General features: G+C 34.5%; 1 protein-coding gene and 1 long non-coding RNA gene across 12 annotated transcripts in view; both read right to left on the reverse strand.

Annotated features, from left to right (window-relative positions):
- TBC1D16 (TBC1 domain family member 16) overlaps positions 1 to 22,483 on the reverse strand; it is a 126,799-nt gene that overhangs the window by 67,294 nt on the left and 37,022 nt on the right. For 8 of the 11 annotated variants that reach the window (XM_074260330.1, XM_074260332.1, XM_074260329.1 and 5 more), the window contains 2 exons: positions 21,965 to 22,204; positions 16,591 to 17,218 (listed from right to left, as the gene is read on the reverse strand). In XM_074260330.1, coding sequence (XP_074116431.1) covers positions 16,591 to 17,218; positions 21,965 to 22,142 — 806 coding nt within the window. In that variant the 5' untranslated portion in view covers positions 22,143 to 22,204. The remainder of the gene's footprint in view (positions 1 to 16,590; positions 17,219 to 21,964; positions 22,205 to 22,483) is intronic. The other 3 variants (XM_074260338.1, XM_074260339.1, XM_074260340.1) reach the window with 1 other exon arrangement.
- Positions 5,565 to 16,568, reverse strand: LOC141538666 (uncharacterized). Its single transcript, XR_012481097.1, has 2 exons — positions 11,319 to 16,568; positions 5,565 to 5,718 (listed from the first exon to the last, which is right to left on the reverse strand). It is a non-coding gene; the product is annotated as an uncharacterized LOC141538666 (long non-coding RNA).

Genomic DNA, 22,483 nt, shown 5'->3' on the forward strand with positions numbered 1-22,483 from the left:
CAACCCCATCATTTTATACTTCAGTAAAGAGACCAAAAAAGAATAAGAATAGATGATTTGACCATCATAACTGTTGAGATTAACTTTTAAACCTGGGTCTTTGGAATGCCAGTTGGGTGTGCTAACTGATTTTACCCAACAGAATAGTTCAAAACCCATTTAAAAGCACTTCACTAGTGTTTTCTCCTTTTTTCCCCATCATCTTCAATGGATTCAGTTATCACTGCAGTAAATGAAACTCATCCTTCCTACTTAACCACTGTACTTCTACCCCAATCTTTTATTCTTCTCATTCTCCTGGGTCCTCCTCCTCCTCCAAAGCCAAAATTGTACAGGATCTTCTCAATATCATCATAGTTCATCACTTGCTGGGTGGACTCCTTTTCTTTCCAATCCAATTCTCCCCCCCCCCAAAAAAAACCCTTTCAAGATATGTGCACTCATGTTTTAAGATGATTGCCTACTACCTCAAAAATTAAATACAAATGCCTCAGCATGACATTTAGGCAATTTGGCTCTAACCTTCCTGAAGAAAGGTTCTTACCACTCCTTTAATTCTATATTCATGTCCTTCATGCTTAAGAATTTTCTCATTCCTTCAGTTTTTAAAAATCTCTAATTTCCTGCAAAATGATATAATCCTTACAATGAGGAAATGTATCTATGAAGTGAAACATATCACACATGTAAAGGTGGATTTAGTTGACACTTATTCACTCAAATCATAAGTGCATCATAAATGTGAAGAGTTTTTGAAAGATAAGAGTGCTATTCCAATTGGCCTGATCCTCTTGGGGTTTTCTGAAAAAGCAATGGATTAGGTGGAATTCAAGAAACTAGAATAAAACCTAGTGTTTTTGCTAAATCTCTTGAGAAGCAACTAACTCTGAAAAACAAGGATTCACCTTCAGCAATGGTTAGATCTCCTAGTCCTTACCCCACCCAACCTGGCTGAAAAACAACTTTGCTTGTTTAAAAGTCATCAGCATCTGAATACCTTTTCTTTGGGACAGCAGAGGCTGACATTGGCAGCTGAGGAGAGACTGGAATCAGATTCAACATGCTGAAAGGGAGCATGATCAGAAGGATGGTAGAAGAAGAATTCCAGTTACTAGGAGCTTTGAGTTGCCCCTTTTGCTGCATATGCTCTCTAATTTTGAAACTTTCCCCTATACTTTTTAAATTCTTGTTACAGTTTTCCACAAGAATCACCTCTGATTCAAGTATGTCTTTAGGACCTAGAGCGGGAGATGAAGCTTTATTCTGGGAGTAGAAGTTGGAAAAGGATGGGTCACATATTTAAAATATATAAAAAATGTTGACAAAGCAAAGCAGAAATGGGGCCCTAGCAGCTGACAGTAAAGAGGAGGTGGCATGTGAACTGGGTTTTGAGGAAGCAGATTTCTAAAAGATATGGGGAATAGACTATGAGAAGAAATGAGATGTCATATCATGTTTGAAAGATAACAAAAAGCTCTATATGGACAGACTGAGGCTTTCACATAAGGAAGGAATACGTAACAAATTTGGAATTTATTCCAGGATGTAATGTTGGCTCTCACTGCCCCAGTGACAGAATAATCAGTCTAATCATTATTTGAATTTTCATAGGGCTTTAAAATTTACACAGCTGAAAAAGGTTCTGATCTCAAAATTAAAATCACAATATGATGAATATTTTGATGCTAAAACCTACTCATGGTGTACAAGAGAGTCATCAGAACTGGTAAAAGGTCAAAGTCTCTTGTAAAAGGATTACTTTATCTCTTAAAATAACTAAGAAATATAAGGACTATGTTATACAAATAAGATGCAGAGGAAGAATTGACACAGAGGTATTAGAGGGAGGAGGACTTGTTAGGAACATCAGGAATGCGTTCAATAAGCAACACTACATATGTTCTATGAAGGGTATAGTACCCTCCAAATCTAATAAAAAATAAGGAGAGGGAGAGATGGATGGGGAAATAATACAAGGGAGGGATCCCTAGGGAGAGGTTAAGTAACAGTAAGCTAAGTTATAGAGTAGAATTTAATGAAAGTCAGCAGGGTTAGAAAAAATGTTTGTATATATATTTTATCTATCTATCTACATACGTATACATATTTTTTCTTAATTGTAGCCTGTTTGGGGCTGTGATGGGGAGATGAAAAGGGGGAAAATAAAGTAAAAAAGGAGAATAATAAACAAAAGAATAATTTACAACTTAGTAAAGAAAAAACAATTCTTCTACAAATATATACACTTTCTTAAATTAGTATTATTTGTTATATATTTTGAATCCTTCCCAACATTCTGCTAGGCATATGACAATGTTCTGTTTTGTATAGCTTGCCTGCTTTTTCTTTTCTCATTGTTTTTTTCAAATAAAATTTTATAAATAATAAAGTGCAGATTCCTTGAGAAAAAAAAAAAAAAAGAAATAAAGACCTAATCACTGAGTTTGAAGTGAATTTCCTTGATTATATTCCTCCATTCTAAGAACCATTCTAAATTTATTGTTTCCCAGGAACCAAGGATATCTAAAGCTCAAGGATTTATGACAGAGTTCCACTAAATCCCACCACTTATCAGCATAGGAGCTTTGATTAACACTGATTCTGACCAGGGCCTGTAAGCTTTGCATTATGGTGATCACAGCCTAATTTACCTGAGGGGGTTGGGGGTGTCTCAAAAATGAGGAAAGGAGATTCACTTCCCCTCCAGATGATACTAACAAATTCATACTGCCTTCTCCCATACTAATATATCTGTTCATTTCATTGATGGATTTAGTTAACTAATACTGTAGCTTACTTACCTCAGGTTAGGTCCAATACTAATATGTGACAATGAAACCTCCCACTTTTCTTTAAGTAGGTGAATTTTGTGGCATTCCTAGGGGCGGATTCATCATTAAATTGGGAATTAAGAGAACCTAGACTCCAGTATATTCCTGGCCATATCATGAGCATCTCAGGGAATGTCTTGGATTTACTCCACTGACCCTTATTTCCTAAGAATGATTTCTTTGGATCAAGGAATAGATCAACTTTTCTCATTCTCAATACCCAGGAAGGTATTTAATGTCTTTCATTCAAGCCTTTCCTATCCTTGGGATGTACTCATTCCTTCATTTTATTATCTATTTATTAAACTCTGAGATGCAAAGGTGATAAACAATGGCTGTCCCTAAAGTGGTTAAAATTCTAACATGAATACATGTGGACACCTACATAAATCTATGTCCATAAAAAACAAAATAATATTGGAGGGGCAAGCTGGCGGCAAAAGATAGGCCTTGTGTAGGATTTAGGAATTTAGCCAGGAATTCTAAGAACAGAAGAGAAAACTTTCTTTATATGGTAATAACATCCCCATTACCCACCCCTCTGATCATCTCTTCTGATCCACCTAGGTTTAAGTGTTTTCTTCAATTTTCATAAATTACTTTGCTTAGAATCTCTCCTTAGATCCCATCACTTAGTATCTTGTATTATATTTATCTGTAGTATATGTCCTATTTTCATTCTCTTCTCCCTTGTCAGTATATGCTTAATAAAATTTTGTGGAATTTTATCCTTTAATTTGTCCTTACTCATAAATTTTCTAAAAATCTTGGGCTTCCTTTGAGACACAGTTCAAATACAATCTTGTGCATGAGGCCTTTTTCTTGGTCCTTTCAGATTATAAAGTCTTTGCAAGTCCCTAAGTTTTCCTTCCATCTACTTTGTATTTATCTTTTATAATGTTGTCTCTCCTACTATGTGTTTTAAAATATAGTGTGTGATAAGTGCTTTTAAAAAATTCTTGTAGACTGATTCCTTAAGTTTTAAGTGGAAACTGGTGGGTGAAAGTTTCTCTCTCCATCTGATTCTTTCTCAAAGGATTTTAATCTTGCAGGTCATACCTAAAAGTGTTTTTTTCTGAATTTAAAATCAGAAAATCAGTCTTCAATTGAAATGACCTGGTCAATCAATCTACTGTACTTGGTACTAGAGATACAAATGCCTTTTGTTCCAATTATGGGTCCTTCCCATTGAAAATAAAAGGATTCTCTCAGAACCTCCATTTAAGGGAAGTGCTGAAAGAATAATTTATTTCCCACCAGGATACACTCCTCTGGACATTCTATCTTTCCCCTAACTTCCCTCATCCCCTTTCAACATGTAGGCTTTTTTACATATTATTCCCCACATTAGAAAAAAAGTTGTCTTCCTTTTTGTTTGAATTTGTATTCCTAGCATTTAACACATAGTAAGCATTAAAATAAAAGCACTAAAGACTTGATGACTTTGGAACAATGAAAAAGTTCCTGTCCTCAAGAAGCTTTCGTTCTATTGAGAGAAGCTATAAAGATAAGAGTGGAGACAAGTTTCATAACTTCATAGCTTCAAATGTCAAAAAATTTTTTGCACCTTTTGCATTTTGGTCCTAAAGGAAGGGAATTACATGGTCAGATTTGTGCTATAGAAATCTTACTTTGATGGCAGAAACTAGGTATGGATCCACATTTAACACCACATACTAAGATAAGATCAAAATGGGTCCAAGATTTAGGCAAAAAGAACGAAATCATAAATAAATTGGAGGAACATGGGATGGTTTACCTCTCAGACTTGTGGAGGAGGAAGGAGTTTGTGTCCAAAGGAGAACTAATCACAAAATAGAAAATTTTGATTACACCAAATTAAAAAGTTTCTGCACAAACAAAACAAATGCAAACAAGATTAGAAGGGAAGTAACAAATTGGGAAAACATTTTTACAATTAAAGGTTCTCATCTCCAAAATATACAGAGAATTGACTTTAATTTATAAGAAATCAAGCCATTCTCCAATTGATAAATGGTCAAAGGATATGAACAGACAATTTTCAGATGATGAAATTAAAACTATTTCCGCTCATATGAAAGAGTGTTCCAAATCACTATTGATCAGAGAAATGCAAATTAAGACAACTCTGAGATATCATTACACACCTGTCAGATTGGCTAAGATGACAGGAGCAAATAACGATGAATGTTGGAGGGGCTGTGGGAAAACTGGGACACTGATGCATTGGTTGGTGGAGTTGTGAAAGAATCCAACCATTCTGGAAAGCAATCTGGAACTATGCCCAAAAAGTCATCAAACTGTGCATACACAGCAGTGCTACTACTGGGATTATATCCCAAGGAAATACTAAAAAAGGGAAAGGGACCTGTATGTGCCAAAATGTTTGTGGCAGCCCTTTTCATAGTGGCTAGAAATTGGAAAATGAATGGATGCCCATCAATTAGAGAATGGTTGGGTAAATTATGGTACATGAATGTTATGGAATATTATTGTTCTGTAAGAAATGACCAACAGGAGAAATACAGAGAGGCTTGGAGGAACTTACATCAACTGATGCTGAGTGAAATGAGCAGAACTAGGGGATCATTATACACTTCAACAATGATACTGTACGAGGATGTATGCTGATGGAAGTGGATTTCTTCAACATAGAGAAGAGCTAATCCAATTCCAATTGATCAATGATGGACAGAATCAGCTACATCCAGAAAAGGAACACTGGGAAATGAGTGTAAACTGTGAGCATTGTTTTTTTTTTTTTTAATATTTTGTTTTATTTTTCTTCCCAGATTATTTTTACCTTCCGAATACAATCCTTCCTTTGCAACACCAATAATTCGGTTCTGCATATATATATTGTACCTAGCATATACTATAAGATATTTAATATGTATGGGAATGCCTGCCATCTAGGGGAGGGGGTGGAGGGAAGGAGGGGAAAAATTTGGAACAGAAGGGAGTACAAGGGATAATGCTGTTAAAAAAAAAAATTACCTATGCATATGTACTGTCAAAGAAAATGTTATAATTATAAAAATTAATAAAAAATAAATTTAAAAAAAAAGAAAAGAAAAGAAATCTTACTTTGGTAGCTGTGGATGGATTGGTGAAAAAAAAGATTTGAGAGGTAAGCCTAGGCGAGTAGTTATGGGAGCCTGAACAATTGTAAGGAGATCTAAGAGAAGGATATAGATTTCAGATAACATGGAGGCAAACTAGAGAAGATAATGGCACTAAAAAAGTAGGTTTTCGTCATTGAGATCAATGACTTGAGCTCAAGCATCATTTGTTATTCTGTATATATTTGTCTCCTAGTGAGTAGGGATGTTTCATTTCTAGCATAGCACCTGGCACATTAATTAAGCACAGTGCTTAATAAATGTCTGTTAACTGATTCGCTGGATTGACACTGTCTTTGGGCAATCTCTTATTGCTAAAAACAAGATGAAGTCAATGAGGAAGATTACATAGCTGAATATAAACAGAAACTGATCATTCAGAACAAATATATGCCAAGCCATCCCTGCCAAGTGAAGTTCACACTATCTTCTTTTCATTTTTTACCTCAAAGCTGCCTTACGTGGGTATCACTAATGTTAATGTTCAAAGAGAGAAAACTTAGAAGGACAGCAAATGCTGTAAGGATGGAAGTAACAGCAATATTCTCCTCTCTACAGAATCTGGACTTTGCTGCTAATTCAGAGAAGATGGAAGAACAAAGTGGTTTGTCCAAGAGGCAAATAGAGGGAAGAGGTGGTTGACTTAGCAGGGCAGGAGCAGCCCTCAGCCTGTTCTGGGAGTAGCCTGCCACCTGCTGGGCACCCAAAGAATTGCAATGAATGAATGAAGCTTTCCATTGGCACTGAATTTTTTTTTTCTCTTTAAGATAACTTTCCCCACCTGCTATCTTCTCCAAGATACAGAAGACAAGTGGATAACATAGCATACATAAAGCAAAGTGGAAAGAGAAATTTATGGTGCCATAAAAGGTAAAAGTAAGCAACTAATTTCCTCTAGTAAATAACAAAGAATCTAAGACCTGGATCTAAATAAAGACACATTGTTAAATAGTTTAAGGAAACTGACCAGGTATAAATAAGGATACATAATCTTAACTTTCATAATAGAAGGCTCTCTGATAGAGACCAATTTTTTTGGTTTTGATAAAGACATTTCTAAAAGTATAAAATGGAACATCCAAAGTAGTCACCAAATTTCAAATTTATGGCTACCTGCTTTCTCAGCTGCAGAGCAGCTGGAGCAGAGTAGTTCCCTCCCTTCCCCTCCCCCCCAAAAACCTGTTAGTGGAGGGTGAAGACAAAAATAAAATCACAGCTTAAGTCACAGTTAAGGCTCTCATCTTAAGGAAGATGTGGACTTAACATAGTATCACTTGATATCCTTTCATAGAAACTTGGAAGCTTGTCAGTCACAGAGAGCAAGCTTAACTACCAAAAATAATCTTCCCAGTGTTTAAATATTTACAGAGAGCAAGACAGATCCCAATATCTTCAATAATTTTCCACTTCAATCCCCTAATTCCTACAAATAGTTATTTTACAGCTTTATATAGGTTTACTACAAGAACTAAAAGAGTCTTCGCATTTTTGCGTTTATATATCCTCTCTTCTCATACTGCCTTCAACCTTGACCCTGATTCCTGTAAAATATCTCCAGGTGCACCTGTTAGGACATACTGTATTACTTCTATCTAATCTTTCAAATAATTCCCCCATATGTAGTCAAAGGATGAGAAAATTTTAAAAATAAGTCTGGCAAATCACTAAATAAAAGATCAAATAAAATATATATAAAATATATAATATATATATAAAATATATATAATTGTTATCTCTTAATATAATCATTATGTAACCTTTTAAGAACAAAATGGGTGCTTATTTAGTGCAAAGCTTCTTAAACCATGGGAATGAATATTGGGGTGGCAGCACTAAAAAGGTATCAAATATGTAAAAATAAACATATCCTTATCATTAATATGCAAATGTTCCTATCGTTAGTAAATGTTAAATTAATGTATACCAAAAATTATATAAAATGCATAACAAAAGAATTAAGTGCAAATCTTGTATACATACTATATGCCTGGAGTCACATAAAAATTTTCTTGGATGAAAAAGAATCCTTGATTTAGTGCACACTCCACTGGGCCATCAAATTGATCTTCCTAAAGTGCAGATATAATTGTGTCAATTCCCTAATCAATAAACTCCAGGGGGTTCCCTATAATTTTCAGGATTAGATATAATAAAATCTTACTGGTGGTATTTAAAGCCCTTCCTATCTTGGCTTCCTCTTATCTCTCCTATCTTCTTATACCTTGCCCCTTTCCTTTCATCCAGTGACAATGCAGAGTTAATGTAGTAACAATGGCTTCCTGTAAGTTCCTCACACAAGGTTTTCCACTTTCTCATTTCACCCATTCTCACTGTTGTGAATGCTCTTTTCTTACCTCAGTCTCTTGACTTCCTTCAAATCCCAACTAAAATCTTTTAAAAGATGCCTTTCTAGATTCCTTTTAATACTAATGCTTTCCCTCTGGGATGAGTTCTGAATTAGCCTACATACATCTTGTTGTACATAAGTTGGCTTCCTGCTATCTCTCTGGTAGACTATGAGCTCCTTGAGAACAGGTACTGTCTTTTGGTCTGTCTATTTTTAGCACAATGTCCAGCACATAGTACAAAATGTTTGCTGACCTGACTTATTGATTTACCAACAGAAGAGTGGAAATGGTATATAAAAATAATGGAATGCAATGGAGCACAAAATGACAAATGAAGAAACATGAAAAGATTTGTATGAACTGATGCTGAATATAAGTAGAATCCAGAGAATATAGACATAATAACTACAGTAATGTAATGAAAACACTACTGAAAGGAAACTAAAGAGTGACAGAATAATCTTAATCAAATAAAGAAACACAACAAAACAAACAAAAAAATGCAGATATCATTGGGAACTGCAAACTGTTACCTGCCTGCAATGAAACAGTCCTATGCTGTAAAAAATTATGAAGATGAGCAATATAACAGATTTATTAAATGACTTACATAAACTGAATCAAACAAACAAATTACTATAAAACAAGAAATATTGGTTGTTTTTGATGGACTGTTTTCAATGGAGGTTGATTTCAATGCTAGACTAGTATAAACATATGATATAAAAGCAAAAGGCAGCAATTAGCTTATTTTTTTTTTCTTTAAAAAAGAAAAGATTTAACATAACTCTTCTATGACATTTCCTGGCACTTGATGACTCCCTCCTGAGTGGAACATCTTTTCCTCAAAACCACTTTGGAAAGCAGCATTTCTTCCTTAACTCAGCTAGCAAGAGTTAAAGTCTAAATCTCTGAAGTGTTAATTCTTCTCTTCTCAGATAAGGTAAGAAGAAATGGGGATAGAAGGTTATGTGGGCATTAACACCCAAAGAATCCAACCAGGCACACTGATTCCAAAAAGCTGTTTTTCTCCCTAAAGCACCACTTTACTTCTCCCTTTAAAAACTTTAAAAACTCACTGATTATTCAGCCTCTCAAGAAACCTGCTCACAGAGAAAAGGATTTACAGAAAAGAAAACTCATCCTAGAGAAGGATTATAATTGAAAGAAAACAGAATTTCACACCCAGGCATATGAAGACTTCCATCATTGGAATAGATGAGCAGATGAGAACAATTTGCCATGAAGATAACTGAAGCAGGACTTGTGGAGCACTTCAAAATTTGGTCAGACATTGAAGATGCCAAATTCATCCTTTGCATCCACTGGCCATTGCTAGCTCAAATTAAGTCTAGGTTCAAATCTAGGTTCAAATTGTCTAAGTCCCTCTTTTATAAGGTATCCAGTTGTTTTTACTGCATTATTTTACCTCCATATGTACACACTCTGGTGTGTGCTGAAGCTAGTTGAAGAACTAAAATTTTCAGTGTGAGCCTTTATATTTTTCAGAAAATAGTATAAATCAGGGTCTGATTTTTGTTTTGCTGATTATGTAGAGAAGAAAGTAAGAAAATGTTACTAAGGCAAGTTTGTAAAGTATGCTATACATACATTTGCAAAGTGAAAGTTAAATATTTACCAGCATAATACTGCTCACACTCCAAACTATTCTTATTGCCTCCTAAACAATATTCATCACATACTTTGACTGATTTGTGCTTTTGCCTGGAAGGTACCCTCCTCCTACTCCAACCCCTCAGCTTTTTCAGAATCCTAACCATCTTTCAAAACATGTTTTTAAAAAGTTCTTCTACTACCCTGTCACAAAGATCTTCCTGATCATCCCCTTCCAACTTAATATATACCCTCTCCCACTAATAAACTTACACAGCCTTTCTTTAATATCTTAGTTATGGCACTTGCCACAGGCATAAGCACCATCGTACTTTTTATTATTTTTATTTTTTTAATTTATTATTTATTTTTGATATTTATTAATTTTAAATTATCAAATTATTCAGATTATTAATTAATTTTATTTTTGTTAGTATATAGCAAACCTGCAGTATCCAAAAAGATACTACATCTTTTGAACTTGTTTCTTATATTTGCCTGCCAGAGAAAACATATTTTCAGGCTCTTAAAACTTGAAAAAGACAAAAAAGAAAGATGCCCTTTATGATTATTTTTCAGGAAAATGGTAAGGTTAACAGAGCAGAATACTATAAAAAGATACAGATAAAATTCCAAAGAAAGTACGAAAAACATGTCACTATTTGCCGCCTCCCTGTAACTTTTAAGAGTGATTTCATCAGGTATTGGGCTACATTGCAATAGAAATGCCAAAGATCTTGGGAGGCAGAATATAAATTCTCAACTTCCTTTTGGATCCCCTAGGGACCATTAGGAACAGCTTAACTCCCAAAACATTACAAAATTCCCTGTTTTCTATGACTGCATCTGTTATAGAACAGGTGAAGGCAACAATGTGGCCTAGGACTACTGATAAAGCAGGGACTGGAGAGGGGGATACCATCAAGGTGGTCCCCTGATCCTCCTTATCAACTCTGCTACTACTACTATTTCTCCTACCCTTCTTTTTCCTCAAAAGTATTCTGCAAAGAGCTAATTTATAGATCAGCCCCTTGGGTAAGTACTTTACAAAGTTAAAATGCAACACATTGACTAAAGTTGCATCAAGATTCCCCCAAAGGAATCATCCTGGTTGTCCTCTCATATATTTTGCAATGGCAGAAATGAAATTCCCAGGAGAGAATCTGACCTTCCTTCTTTCAAGGACAGAGAAAATAATTTTGTTTCAATATTCTCATAGTCCCCATTGAAGACAATTTTTTCCAGTTTTTTTATTTTTTTAATTTTATAATTATAAAAATTTTTTACAGTATATATGCATGAGTAATTTTCTTATAACATTATCCCTTGTATTCATTTTTCCAAATTTTCCCCTCCCTCCCTCTACTCCCTTCCCTATATGACAGGCAATCCCATACATTTTACATGTGTTACAGTATAACCTATATACAATATATGTGTGTAAATCCAATTTTCTTGTTGCACGTTAAGTATTAGATTCCGAAGGTATAAATAACCTGGGTAGATAGACAGTAGTGCTAACAATTTACATTCACTTCCCAGTGTTCCTTCTCTGGGTATAGTTGTTTCTGTCCATCATTGATCAATTGGAAATGAGTTGGATCTTCTTTATATTGAAGATATCCACTTCCATCAGAATACATCTTCATACAGCATTATTGTTGAAGTGTATAGTGATCATTGAAGACAATTTTTAACAAGCTATTGAGAAGCAAACTTTAAATAGAAATAAAGTATCTAAAGACAACCTTATTTGACTCTATATTTACCTTTTCAGAATTTATGCTTAATTATTTGACAAATTTCCTAGCAATTTTAATTTAATTTAATAAAAGCTTGTTCCTTTTCCTTCTATTTCCCTTTTTATTCTAGGTGATTTTGTTGATTAAGAAACATAAAATGTAACTGAAATTTTCTATGTATATAGCTTAGTTGTACACTGCTCTTTTTTGTGTACAATCTGGTCAGATTGACCATGCTGTTCCTCAAATATGTCACTCCCATTTCCCATATTCATACCGGGTGTGTACCTTCCTCAAAACTTCCTGTTGCTTTTAAGGCTCAGCAAATACACTGCTATCTACATGAAACCACTCCTATTCCCTAACCAGCTGTTGGTTCCTTCCTCCAAAAAATTCCTGTGAAAATCACTTCTCATTCTTCCCAAGTAAGTTTCCAAACAATATTCAATTAAATGGGGAAAGGCAACACACAAACATAGTTGAGATATACTGGAGATGGTTAACAGAGGGAAGGCACTAGAAGGAGTATCAGGAAAAGTGATGTATTTTGATAACTGGCCTCTCGAACATTTGATAACTTTGAACATTCTCTTGGTTCCAGATATTTTCACAGACTCAATCCCATGCTTAAAACTCTCTCCTTAGCTCTTGGCTTTCTTCACATCATAGCTAAAATTCCACCTTGGGACTTTAGCCAACATGGCTAAACATGTTTTCTACATGGAAACTCACTCAAACAGAGGGCTACCTAGGTTTCAAGCATATGACTAATAGTGAAGTCAGGAAGAAGAGAGAGTTTTATGGTAAAGATAATGAGTTCAGTTTTGGTCATGTTAGATTTGGACTTTCAAGATGTCTAATAATCAAATGGGGATGCAAGAATGGAGATCAGTTGAGAGGTTGGGAATGGATAAGGAGACTTGAAAATCATCAATACAAAGAAAACTGAATTCATGGGAGCTGATGAGATCATCAAGTGGCACAATACAAAGGGAGAAAAAGAGAAGAACCAAAGCAGAGTCCTGTAGTTTACCTACTGTTAGAAAGTGAGATGAAAATCCAGCATAAGATATTAAGGAATAATAATCAAATAGGTAGAAGAGAATATTGTAATGAAAAATTATCAAGAGTATTGAAGAGGGTAATTGACAGTGTCCAAGGATGCACAGAAGTCAAGGAGAAGGCCATTAGGCCAATTAGGCAATTAATGTATTCATTAAAATTTTGTTGCATTATGATCAATAAATATTATTCTTTGTACTGCTGGATATATTTTGTATTTCTGGAGAGGACTCAAAAACATGGTCAATTTTTTGATAACACAGCTGAAATATGTAAATTCCTTTTTGTTCCCATTCAGTAATTACCAGAGATGTATCATCTCTAATTTTTCTAAAATTCTATTCAGTCTCTTGATTTTTTTTCTTCTTATTATTCATGATGGCTTTAAGTAAATTTAATTTCAAAACTTAGTTCTGATTACATTCAGGTTATTCTTATCTGAAATCTTATTTAAAATCTCTGTATTTTATATTTTGTGTCTCATTTTCATAGTTTGTTTTTTTAAGTAAAGTTTGGTTAATTAAATTTAGCAAGTTTTAATTTCTTTGACAAATAAAAAAAAGATTCCATATACACAAAAACATTCCTAATAATACTTTGAGTTAGCAAGAAACTACTTGCTAAATAATAATAATGATGGGAATACATCAAAGGTTGGGAAGACTTGGTAGTACAATAGATTATGTGTCAAGTCTGGAGTCAGAAGGCTCCTTCTTTAGTTCAAATATAGCCTTAGTCACTTATTAGCTATGTGACCTCCAGCAAGGAGGAAAAAAAGACTACCCAATGGAAAATATAAAATGAAACAACACTATGTAATTTTTGAAAGGTAGTTCCAAATACAGTGCTTAATATACTGGGGACTTATAGCCCTTATACAAATATGCAGTTTGGTTTTGAAATGTTACTGTCTTAACAATACCATCATGAGAGCAATCTTACAGAAATTTACTAAAAGTTATGTTTTAATCCAAGCTACTTTTATGATAGCAGAGAATGAAATACATACAAATCAATGAACCTAAACATGGTCCCTGCGGCAATGAATAAAATGTGGTTTATTACTGAAATGGAATATTATTGTGACATAAGTGTAATAAGTATACATAATTCAAACAAACTTGGGAACATATGAATGGTTGCAGATCAGAACCACGAGAACAATGAATACAATGACATAATCATGAAGAAGAAATAAGAGGAAGACATGCTCTATGCAGAAATTAGTGGTTACTTTGGATGACTGATAGTAATGCACTGTTCCACTTCCAATTTAAAAGTGGTAGAATGTAGGTATAGAATGAGGTATACAAATTCAGCAATGTTTTGATTCATTTTTTCTTAATTCAATTTCTTTATTACATGAGCAAATTCTGAGATAGAAACAGAGAGAAACAATTCAGAGTTGCCTGACCATGATGATTTTTTTTTCAAGGATCAATAAAAACATTTAAAGATACTTTCAATAAATAAAACAATTTCTTCTAATATATGAAATGTAATTATGAATCAAAAGTACTTAGTACTTTTCAATAGAAATTGTATGTTAGCATCAGTAGGTTTTCAAGCCTTAAAATGTTTGAAGGTCATATTCATTCAGAAAAGCAACCAGGGGGAACAGTGGAAAGATAGCCAGGCCTCAAGTCAGGAACACCCATCTTCCTGAGGAGTTCAAACATGGCCTCAGACACTAACTGGGCAAGTCACTTAACCCTGGTTTGTTTCAGTTTCTTCATCTGTAAAATGAGCTGCAGAAGGAAGACCATTCCAGTATCTTTCCCAAGAAAATCTCAAATAAGGTCAAATGAGTGAACAACAACAACAAAAAGCTACCATGGAAGAAAACCATTAGCCAAGCAATGGTGTTTGCCTACAAATTTCTCCACAAATCTGTTTCTATCCTTTTCTTTCAGAATGTATTTGGAATAAGGGTGACTGCAGTGGATGACTAGCCAACTACCACAAATATTAGAGAATATTACAAATACTAGAAAAGTATTGGAGAATATCCCCTGGCACACAAGGCCATCTTGCTGAAGTTCAATGATGGCCACTATTACATTACTAATGTAACAAAATTAGGTCGTTTACTTGTGTTCTAATAAAAAAGAAATCTGAAAACATAGCGATACTTTCTACTATAGTGAGCTGGTTTAACCAGGTATAATTTTTAATATCTAGCCAGACTCAAGTAGGAAAACAAGATCTTATAGGACTATATTCCAACCTTATTATTATATATTACAACACAGAAGATCCCCATAAGTGGGTTTTGATCATGCTTCCAACCTAGATTTAGACAAATCAGCCAGACTGATTTTGTTTTGCATTCCAAATTCTATGCCTCCCTCCAACTTCCCTCCTCTGTCATAATCAGATATAAGTTATCCATGAGCAATTATGTTAAAACATTTCCATATTGGTCATTTTTATAAAAGAAAAAAAATGTTAAAAAAAAAAAAAGTAAAATTTTTAATAAAGCAGTTTTAGTCTATATTCAATAAATATCAGTGTTTTCTCTGGAGGTAAACAGTATTCTTCATTTTCCCTTTAGGATTATCTTGGGTCACTGTAATGGGAGAATAGCTAAGTTCTTCACTGGTACTATGTATAACAGTACCCCTGGTTCTGTTCACTTCACTGTGTGTATCAGTTCAAATAAGACTTTCCAGGTTTCACTGAAATCATTCTGCTTATCATTTCTTACAGCACAATAATATTCCATTACAATCATATACAGCTTTTTTAGGCATTCCCTAATTGATTTCCCTTTGATTTCCAATTTTTAGCTGCCACAAAAAGAACTGCTATAAATAAATTATAGTAAATTATAGTTCATAAGGGGCATTTTCCAATTTTTTGAATGTTTCTGAAATACAGACATAGCACAGATATTGCTGGATCAAAGGGTATGTACAATTTGCTTTGTAGAACAGTTTCATTTTCACAACACATTTTCACAACTGTGTCCCAGTTTTCCTACATCCCCTTCAACATTTATCTTTTCCTGTAATCTTAGCCAATCAGAGATGGGAGGTGGTACCCTCAGTTGTTTTTAATTTTCATTTCTCTGATCAAGTGATTTAGAGCATTTAAAAAAAAAAAAAAGGCTTTAATTTCTTCATCTGAAAATTGTAATAGGGAATTGACTTGTATTCTTATAAATTTAACTCAGTTCCTTATATATATTTTAGAACGAAGGCTTATATCAGAAATACTGCTGTAAAATGTTTTCCTCAGCTTTTTGCTTTCCTTCTGCATTGGTTTTAAATTGTGCTCAAATTACTATAAAACTGCCCTTTGATCTAGTAGTGCCACTACTGAGTCCGTAACCCAAAGAAATCAAGAGGAGAAAAAAAGGACCCATATTTGTAAAAATATTTGTAACACTTCTTTTTGTGATGGTAAAGAATTGGAAAATGAGTTGGATGCCCATCAATTGGGGAATGACATGTGAAAGTAATGGAATATTATTGTTCTTAAAAAAATGAACAGGCTGATTTTAGAAAAGTCTGGAAAGATTTACATAAAAGGCTGCTGAGAAAAAGAAGAAGAACTAGGAAAACATTATATACAGCAACAGCAAGATTGTTCACTGATGACAAACTTTTCAGTAGTTCAGTGATACAAGACAATCCTGATAAATTTGGAAAACACTACCTACACATCCAGACAGAACTATGGTGACTGAATGTAAATTAACATATGCTATGTTGATTTCTTCTCTCGTTTTTCACTTGTTCTGATTTTTCTCTCACATATCCTCATAAGGATGTAAAAATCAAAAAAAATACAAAAAATACAAAAAATGTAAACCAAAAAAACTGGGGAAAATTAAAAAAAATTAAAAATTAATTTTTTAAAAAAGAAAAGATTTCAAACAACTCACCTGTTTTCATTGTCCAGGAAAACAGAACTGCTACTTTCTGCAAGGGCTTCACTTATTGGTGAGAGGCAGAAAGGTGAAGAAAAGGCATCAGAATCAGAATCAAAAGTACTATCCCTGCTCACATCATCAGCAGAGAGCTCTAAGGAGCCTTCCTCTTCTCCAGGCTCTGGCCTCAACTCTGGTCCCTCCTCTGTATCATCCACTGACAATTCAGACCTATTTGGCTCATCCTGAGAACTGACAGTAGATAAGATTCCTGAGTCACTATGGACAGGCTGGGTAGCTTGGATAGGACTGTCTGTCCTCAAGCCTTGGGTTAGCTTTTCCCCATCTTCTAATGAGGAACTTATGTGGATGGTATCTTGGAAACTCTGGGATACCACCAAGATGTCCTCATCCTTAGGGGTCAAAGGGTACCTTTGTTCCACGGGAGAGGGCTGATGTGGCTCTCCAGAACCCTGAGCATGACGGCCTCGTTTGCTGGGGGCCTTGCGCACAGGGGAGCTTTCTGGGGTGATGTAGCGCAGGGCTTCTTCATCTTGCCTCTGGATCCTGGAATTAGGGACCCAAGCAAGGATAAGTGTGGTCCCCAGAAGTTCATCCTTTTCCATGTACAAGCACAAATAACCTTTGAGAAAGTAAGAGCATAAATCAAAATTACAGTGAGCTAGAGCAATAGTAAAAAGCATTTCTGAAGATCCTTTATATATCATTACTTATGCCTAACACTGTTAACAATTATATTGACTTACTATGTGGCTTATTGTAAAAAGTAAAATTCATAAGTGATATGATTTATTCTAGCTCTGGTAAATGAGCCAAAGTTTACATATTCATAACTTGAAAAGGCACCAGTACCTACACATATTTTAAATAAAACAATAGAATGATACAAAAAGCATTCATCATATTTCATACTCACTGACATCCCTATTCAGTGGGCAAATAAAAACAAGGCTTTTTCAAATAAAGGCACCCTAACCATTAGCACAGCAACATGGAAGTCTGCCCTATGGGGTCATTCTATACAAATACCCTATACTTTGGGTAAGAAGAACAGATAAAGAAAATGTCAGGGAGCTTTTATAGATTTATAAAGCGTAGTAATTTATTAGTATTATAAAAACAGAACAGAAAATGCACTTTAGAAAGACAAATGTAGCATGCTGATATACCATTGGTGGAGCTACTAAATAATTTTTTTTTTTAAATCACAGAAGGCACTTATATATCATTGGATTATTGAGAGAATAAGATGGTATAAGTGTTATTGTTGCCATTAAACTAAATATGGATATTAAGACTAATGTTAAGTGACACATAAGTTTACACAGTACAGTAGATTTAGTCTTACTCTTATTTCACAGATGAGCACTGGTCATTTAAAAAAAAAAAAAAAGCATATCTGAAGATCCTTTGTATTACTACTTATATGTAACACTGTGCTAACATACCAATATACTTTATGTGGCTAGTAAGATGTGTTCATAAGTGATATAATTTATTCTAGCTTTTCCCCTCGGGGGAAAAAAACCCTAGGGGAAAAGGGGCATTTTTTTTAAGGCAACTACAAAGTAATAGCACACATGGACAGTTACAAATATTACAAAACACACTACAATTTAAGTTACTCAAGAGCCTTCCAGCAAGTTAAGGATCATTAACATTAGTGTTGGAAGGGTAATATGACCAGCTAAAAATCGTAGGATTCACACCTCAAAAGGTGTCAAACCCTTTATTTTACTACACTTTTTGATCATTACATTGATCACTTCTTCTTTCCTTCCAAAGTGAACAATTAAGCAAATATGTGACATAAAGACCATCTCTGATAACTAATTCTTCTCTTAGTAGACCTTTATCTTTCTGCAATGAGGAGGAAAGTATATTTCATTTTCTTTGATATACCATCATTGCATTTTCCATTATTCAGAATTCAATTTCCTTTTAGTGATTTTTTTCAATCACCTTCACAATGTATATTGTTCTCTTCCTTCTCCTTATCTCACTCTATTTACTTATGTAAACCTCATGTTCTTCAGAATTTCTCATTTGTTGTTTCATTACATTCATATGCCAGTTTTTCCATTTCTCCCAAATGATGGACACTTTGTTTTTAAGTTCTTATCAAGCAAAAAGAGTGCTGCTATGAATATTTTGGCATATATTGGACTTGTGTATCTTTGATTTCCTTGGTGGTTAGAGTTGATTTTTCTCCAAAAGTTCCAAATTTAAATCCAGAATTACAGGGATTACTTAGCATCTATACTAATGGTAAATCAGCAGGCTATGCTTGTTTTCCTAAATTTCCTTCAATAAGCTTATTTCAATCTTTTTTTCACCTTTACCAATTCATAAAGTATGAAGAGAAATGGCAGTTGTATAAAGTACATTTATTTCTCTCACTGTTTTCACATGATAAGTTATAACTCTTTTTTTAAAAGACCATTATTTTGGGTCTTTATATAACACTACATTTGTGTTACTTTCCTGAATATTTTGGATTAGACTTTCATTAGTGATATGACAAAAATATCTCCTCTACTTTACCATTATCCTAATCGTCTTGACCGATTTTATTCAAGCAATTAAATTTAATGGTCAAAATTAAGTAATCATAGAAAAAAAGTAATTTTTTTAAATGATCACCTTTATCCCTCATTGAATTAAGGATTCTGCTGATAGCTATTTTAAATTATACCTAGTCTTGTGCTCTTTTTATCTTGACCCTTTGTAGGCAGGCTGTTTCAGATAATAATTTATAATAGAAAGTGTTAGACCAGAGATGAATCTCTCTTCTAGTGACCAAAGACAGTTCATGTTCTTATGTTATACAAACAATGATAGTGATTTTCTTTTTCTTTTTAAACCAGTAACAAAACATAAACCAATGCTTTAATGTTAAGTCTAAGGCTGCGGTAAAGTTATAGTTTTATATCCCCTTCATTCAAACATTATTTCATTACTTCTTTCTGAGATTCTAGACTTTATGCCCTTCCAAATACATATTGATATTAGTTTGTCAACTATCTTGGGATACATGCCTTGTAGTAGAATTGTTAAATCAAAGGGATGCATGATTTTACAGCCCTTCGAGAATAGCTCCAAATTATTTTACAGATGAATTGAATTACTCCCTTCTTCTAGTATCCCCTTCCCCTTTGACTTTCTTACAGGGTAAAATACACATAGTGTTTGTTATGTTATTTTCTCTTTGAGCCAATTCTGACAAGTTCTTTTTCACTCCCTTTCATCCCTCTACTATAAAGATTTTTTTTTTAAACCTCTTTCATGGCAGATAATTTCTACCATTTCAAAGTGGAATTCTTGGTGTCCACCAAGATACCATTCCATCTTTCTCTTTCTCTCAACTCTTAATTTTTTATTTTTAGTTACTGTCCTTTATATGCAATACACACTTGTGCCCCATCTATATTCTCTAACTGCCTACTTCTAAATCTTCTAAACTCTGAGTTGCAGATGATACAACCTAGGAGGCAAACTGAAGATTAACAAGATTGAAAAGGAACTAGAAAGGCTAGAATTCAAGACTAGTTTCCATAAGATCTGGGATCTCATCAATGTGGGTAATGTCCTCCAGTGCAACAAAATACAACCCATTCATGCCTACATATCTTAATTTCTGTGTACTGTCACAAACTGGGGTCATACCTAATGTTCTCTTGACATTGTGAGAATATCAATGAACTAAATAAGCAATTGATCACTGATCCCTCTCTTCCTGCTATGTGACTAGCCCATTTGGAGAAAGGAGAGGCCATAAAATTCTTTTATTGGAGTAGTATTTTGTCCTAACTAGCTGCAGCCTGTTCATATAGAGATCTGCATGGAAAAGTTACTATCCCTGATGCACTGTGTGAACGCATCCAACCATTCTGGAGAACAATTTGGAACTATACTCAAAAAGTTATCAAACTGTGCATACCCTTTGATCCAGCAGTATTACTACTGGGCTTATATCCCAAAGAGATATTAAAGAAGGGAACCTGTATGTGCAAAAATGTTTGTAGTAGCCCTTTTCGTAGTAGCTAGAAACTGGAAATTGAATGAATGCCCATCAATTGGAGAATGGCTGAGTAAATTATGATATAAGAATATTATTGTTCTGTAAGAAAAGACCAGCAGGATGAATACAGAGAGGCTTGGAGAGACTTACATGAACTGATGCTAAGTGAAATGAGCAGAACCAAGAGATCATTATATAATTCACCAACAATACTATACGAGGATCAATTCTGATGAAAGTGGCTATCTTCGGCAATGAGAGGATCCAATTCAGATCCAATTGATCAGTGATGAACAGAACCAGCTACACCCAGTGAAAGAACATTAGGAAATGAGTGTGGACTGCTTGCATTTTTGTTTTTCTTCCCAGGTTATTTTTACCTTTCTACATCCAATTTTTCTTGTGCAACAAGAGATCGGTAAAAATATACTTTAACATGTTTATCATGTATGAGACTGCCTGCCATCTAGGGGAGAGGGTGAAGGGAATAAAGGGAAAAGTTGGAGCAGAGGTGATTGCAAGGGTCAATTTGGAAAATTATTCATGCATATGTTGTGTCAATAAAAAGCTATATAAAAAAAAGAAAAGTTACTGTCCTCAAAGGCAAGTAACCTTATTTTCCCTCTCTCAATTTATAATGTAATGAACTCAGGTATAAGTTGTCCATCTGTATCACAGATTATATAATAGATACAATGTAAAACAAAAGAATGTATAACACAAAAACATATTATAGGGGTAGCTAGGTGGTGCAGTGGATAGAGCACCAGCCCTGAAGTCAGGAGGACCCGAGTTCAAATCTGGTCTCAGACACTTAACACTTCCTAGCTATGTGACCCCTGGGCAAGTCACTTAACCCCAGCCTCAAAAAAAAAAAAAAAAAAAAAAAAATATTGGAAAATAAACATAAACAAAGTAAATAGATTTGAATGTAGTCATACCCAAAGGTAGTGGGATAGGATTAGTGGCACTAGATTGACTTACTGTTCTTGGATTTAATCAATCTCTTGACAGAAGAGAAAGTAAATGGGTTAGACGGTTTTTAATAGAGCTAAAAGAGCCAGAGGAATAGGTTATGTCTTGTTTTACAGATTGGGAAACCAGGCCTAAAAAGGTTTAGTGACTTGATCAAAAAAGGCAATAAGCATAGAACTCAGGTGTACTGATTCCTACTTCAGCATACTATCAACTTAAACTACAGGTTTTTTTCAACTCCTTTATTTTACAGAAGAAAAAACTGAAGTATTAAGAGATGTGACTGTCTTGAGGTCATACAGCAAACTAATACAGCCAAGGAAGGATTAGAACTTGCCCATTCACATATAATTTTTCTCTTCTACACCTTACCTGGGTGATGCTCCCCAAGGCCTTGAAGAACTTGCAGGGGGTGGACACAGACATTGTTCTTTGAGTAGATGATCTCTCCATCCAGTACCGAGGGAGAACCACTACTGCCACTGGAGTTGAGGGTCAAGAGGTCAGAGGCTTTTGAGGAGGCTCTTCGGAGGAGTCGCCCAAGAGACATTGCCAGGGGAATGTTTCCATTATCCACGAGCTTCAATCCAGAACCAGTGCCAAGTAAAAGATCTACCTCAGGGAGAATCACAGAAAACAATAAAATAAAATTTAGACTTTTTTGTTAAAGCATTTTATTTTAAAAGCACAGGCATAGATAATTTTCATTACTCACCCCTATAAAAACTTGTATTCTAAATTTTTCTCCTCCCTGCCCCCTAGAGGGCAAGTAACTCAAATGCAAAAAAAAAAAAAAAGTGGAAATGCTACCTTGGGATCCATACTCAGTCCCCACAGTCCACTCTGTGTGTAGATGGTTCTCTTCAACACAAGAGCATTGGAAGTGGCATT

The sequence above is a fragment of the Sminthopsis crassicaudata genome, chromosome 4 (assembly GCF_048593235.1).
Source record: "Sminthopsis crassicaudata isolate SCR6 chromosome 4, ASM4859323v1, whole genome shotgun sequence".
Taxonomy (NCBI): Eukaryota; Metazoa; Chordata; class Mammalia; order Dasyuromorphia; family Dasyuridae; genus Sminthopsis; species Sminthopsis crassicaudata.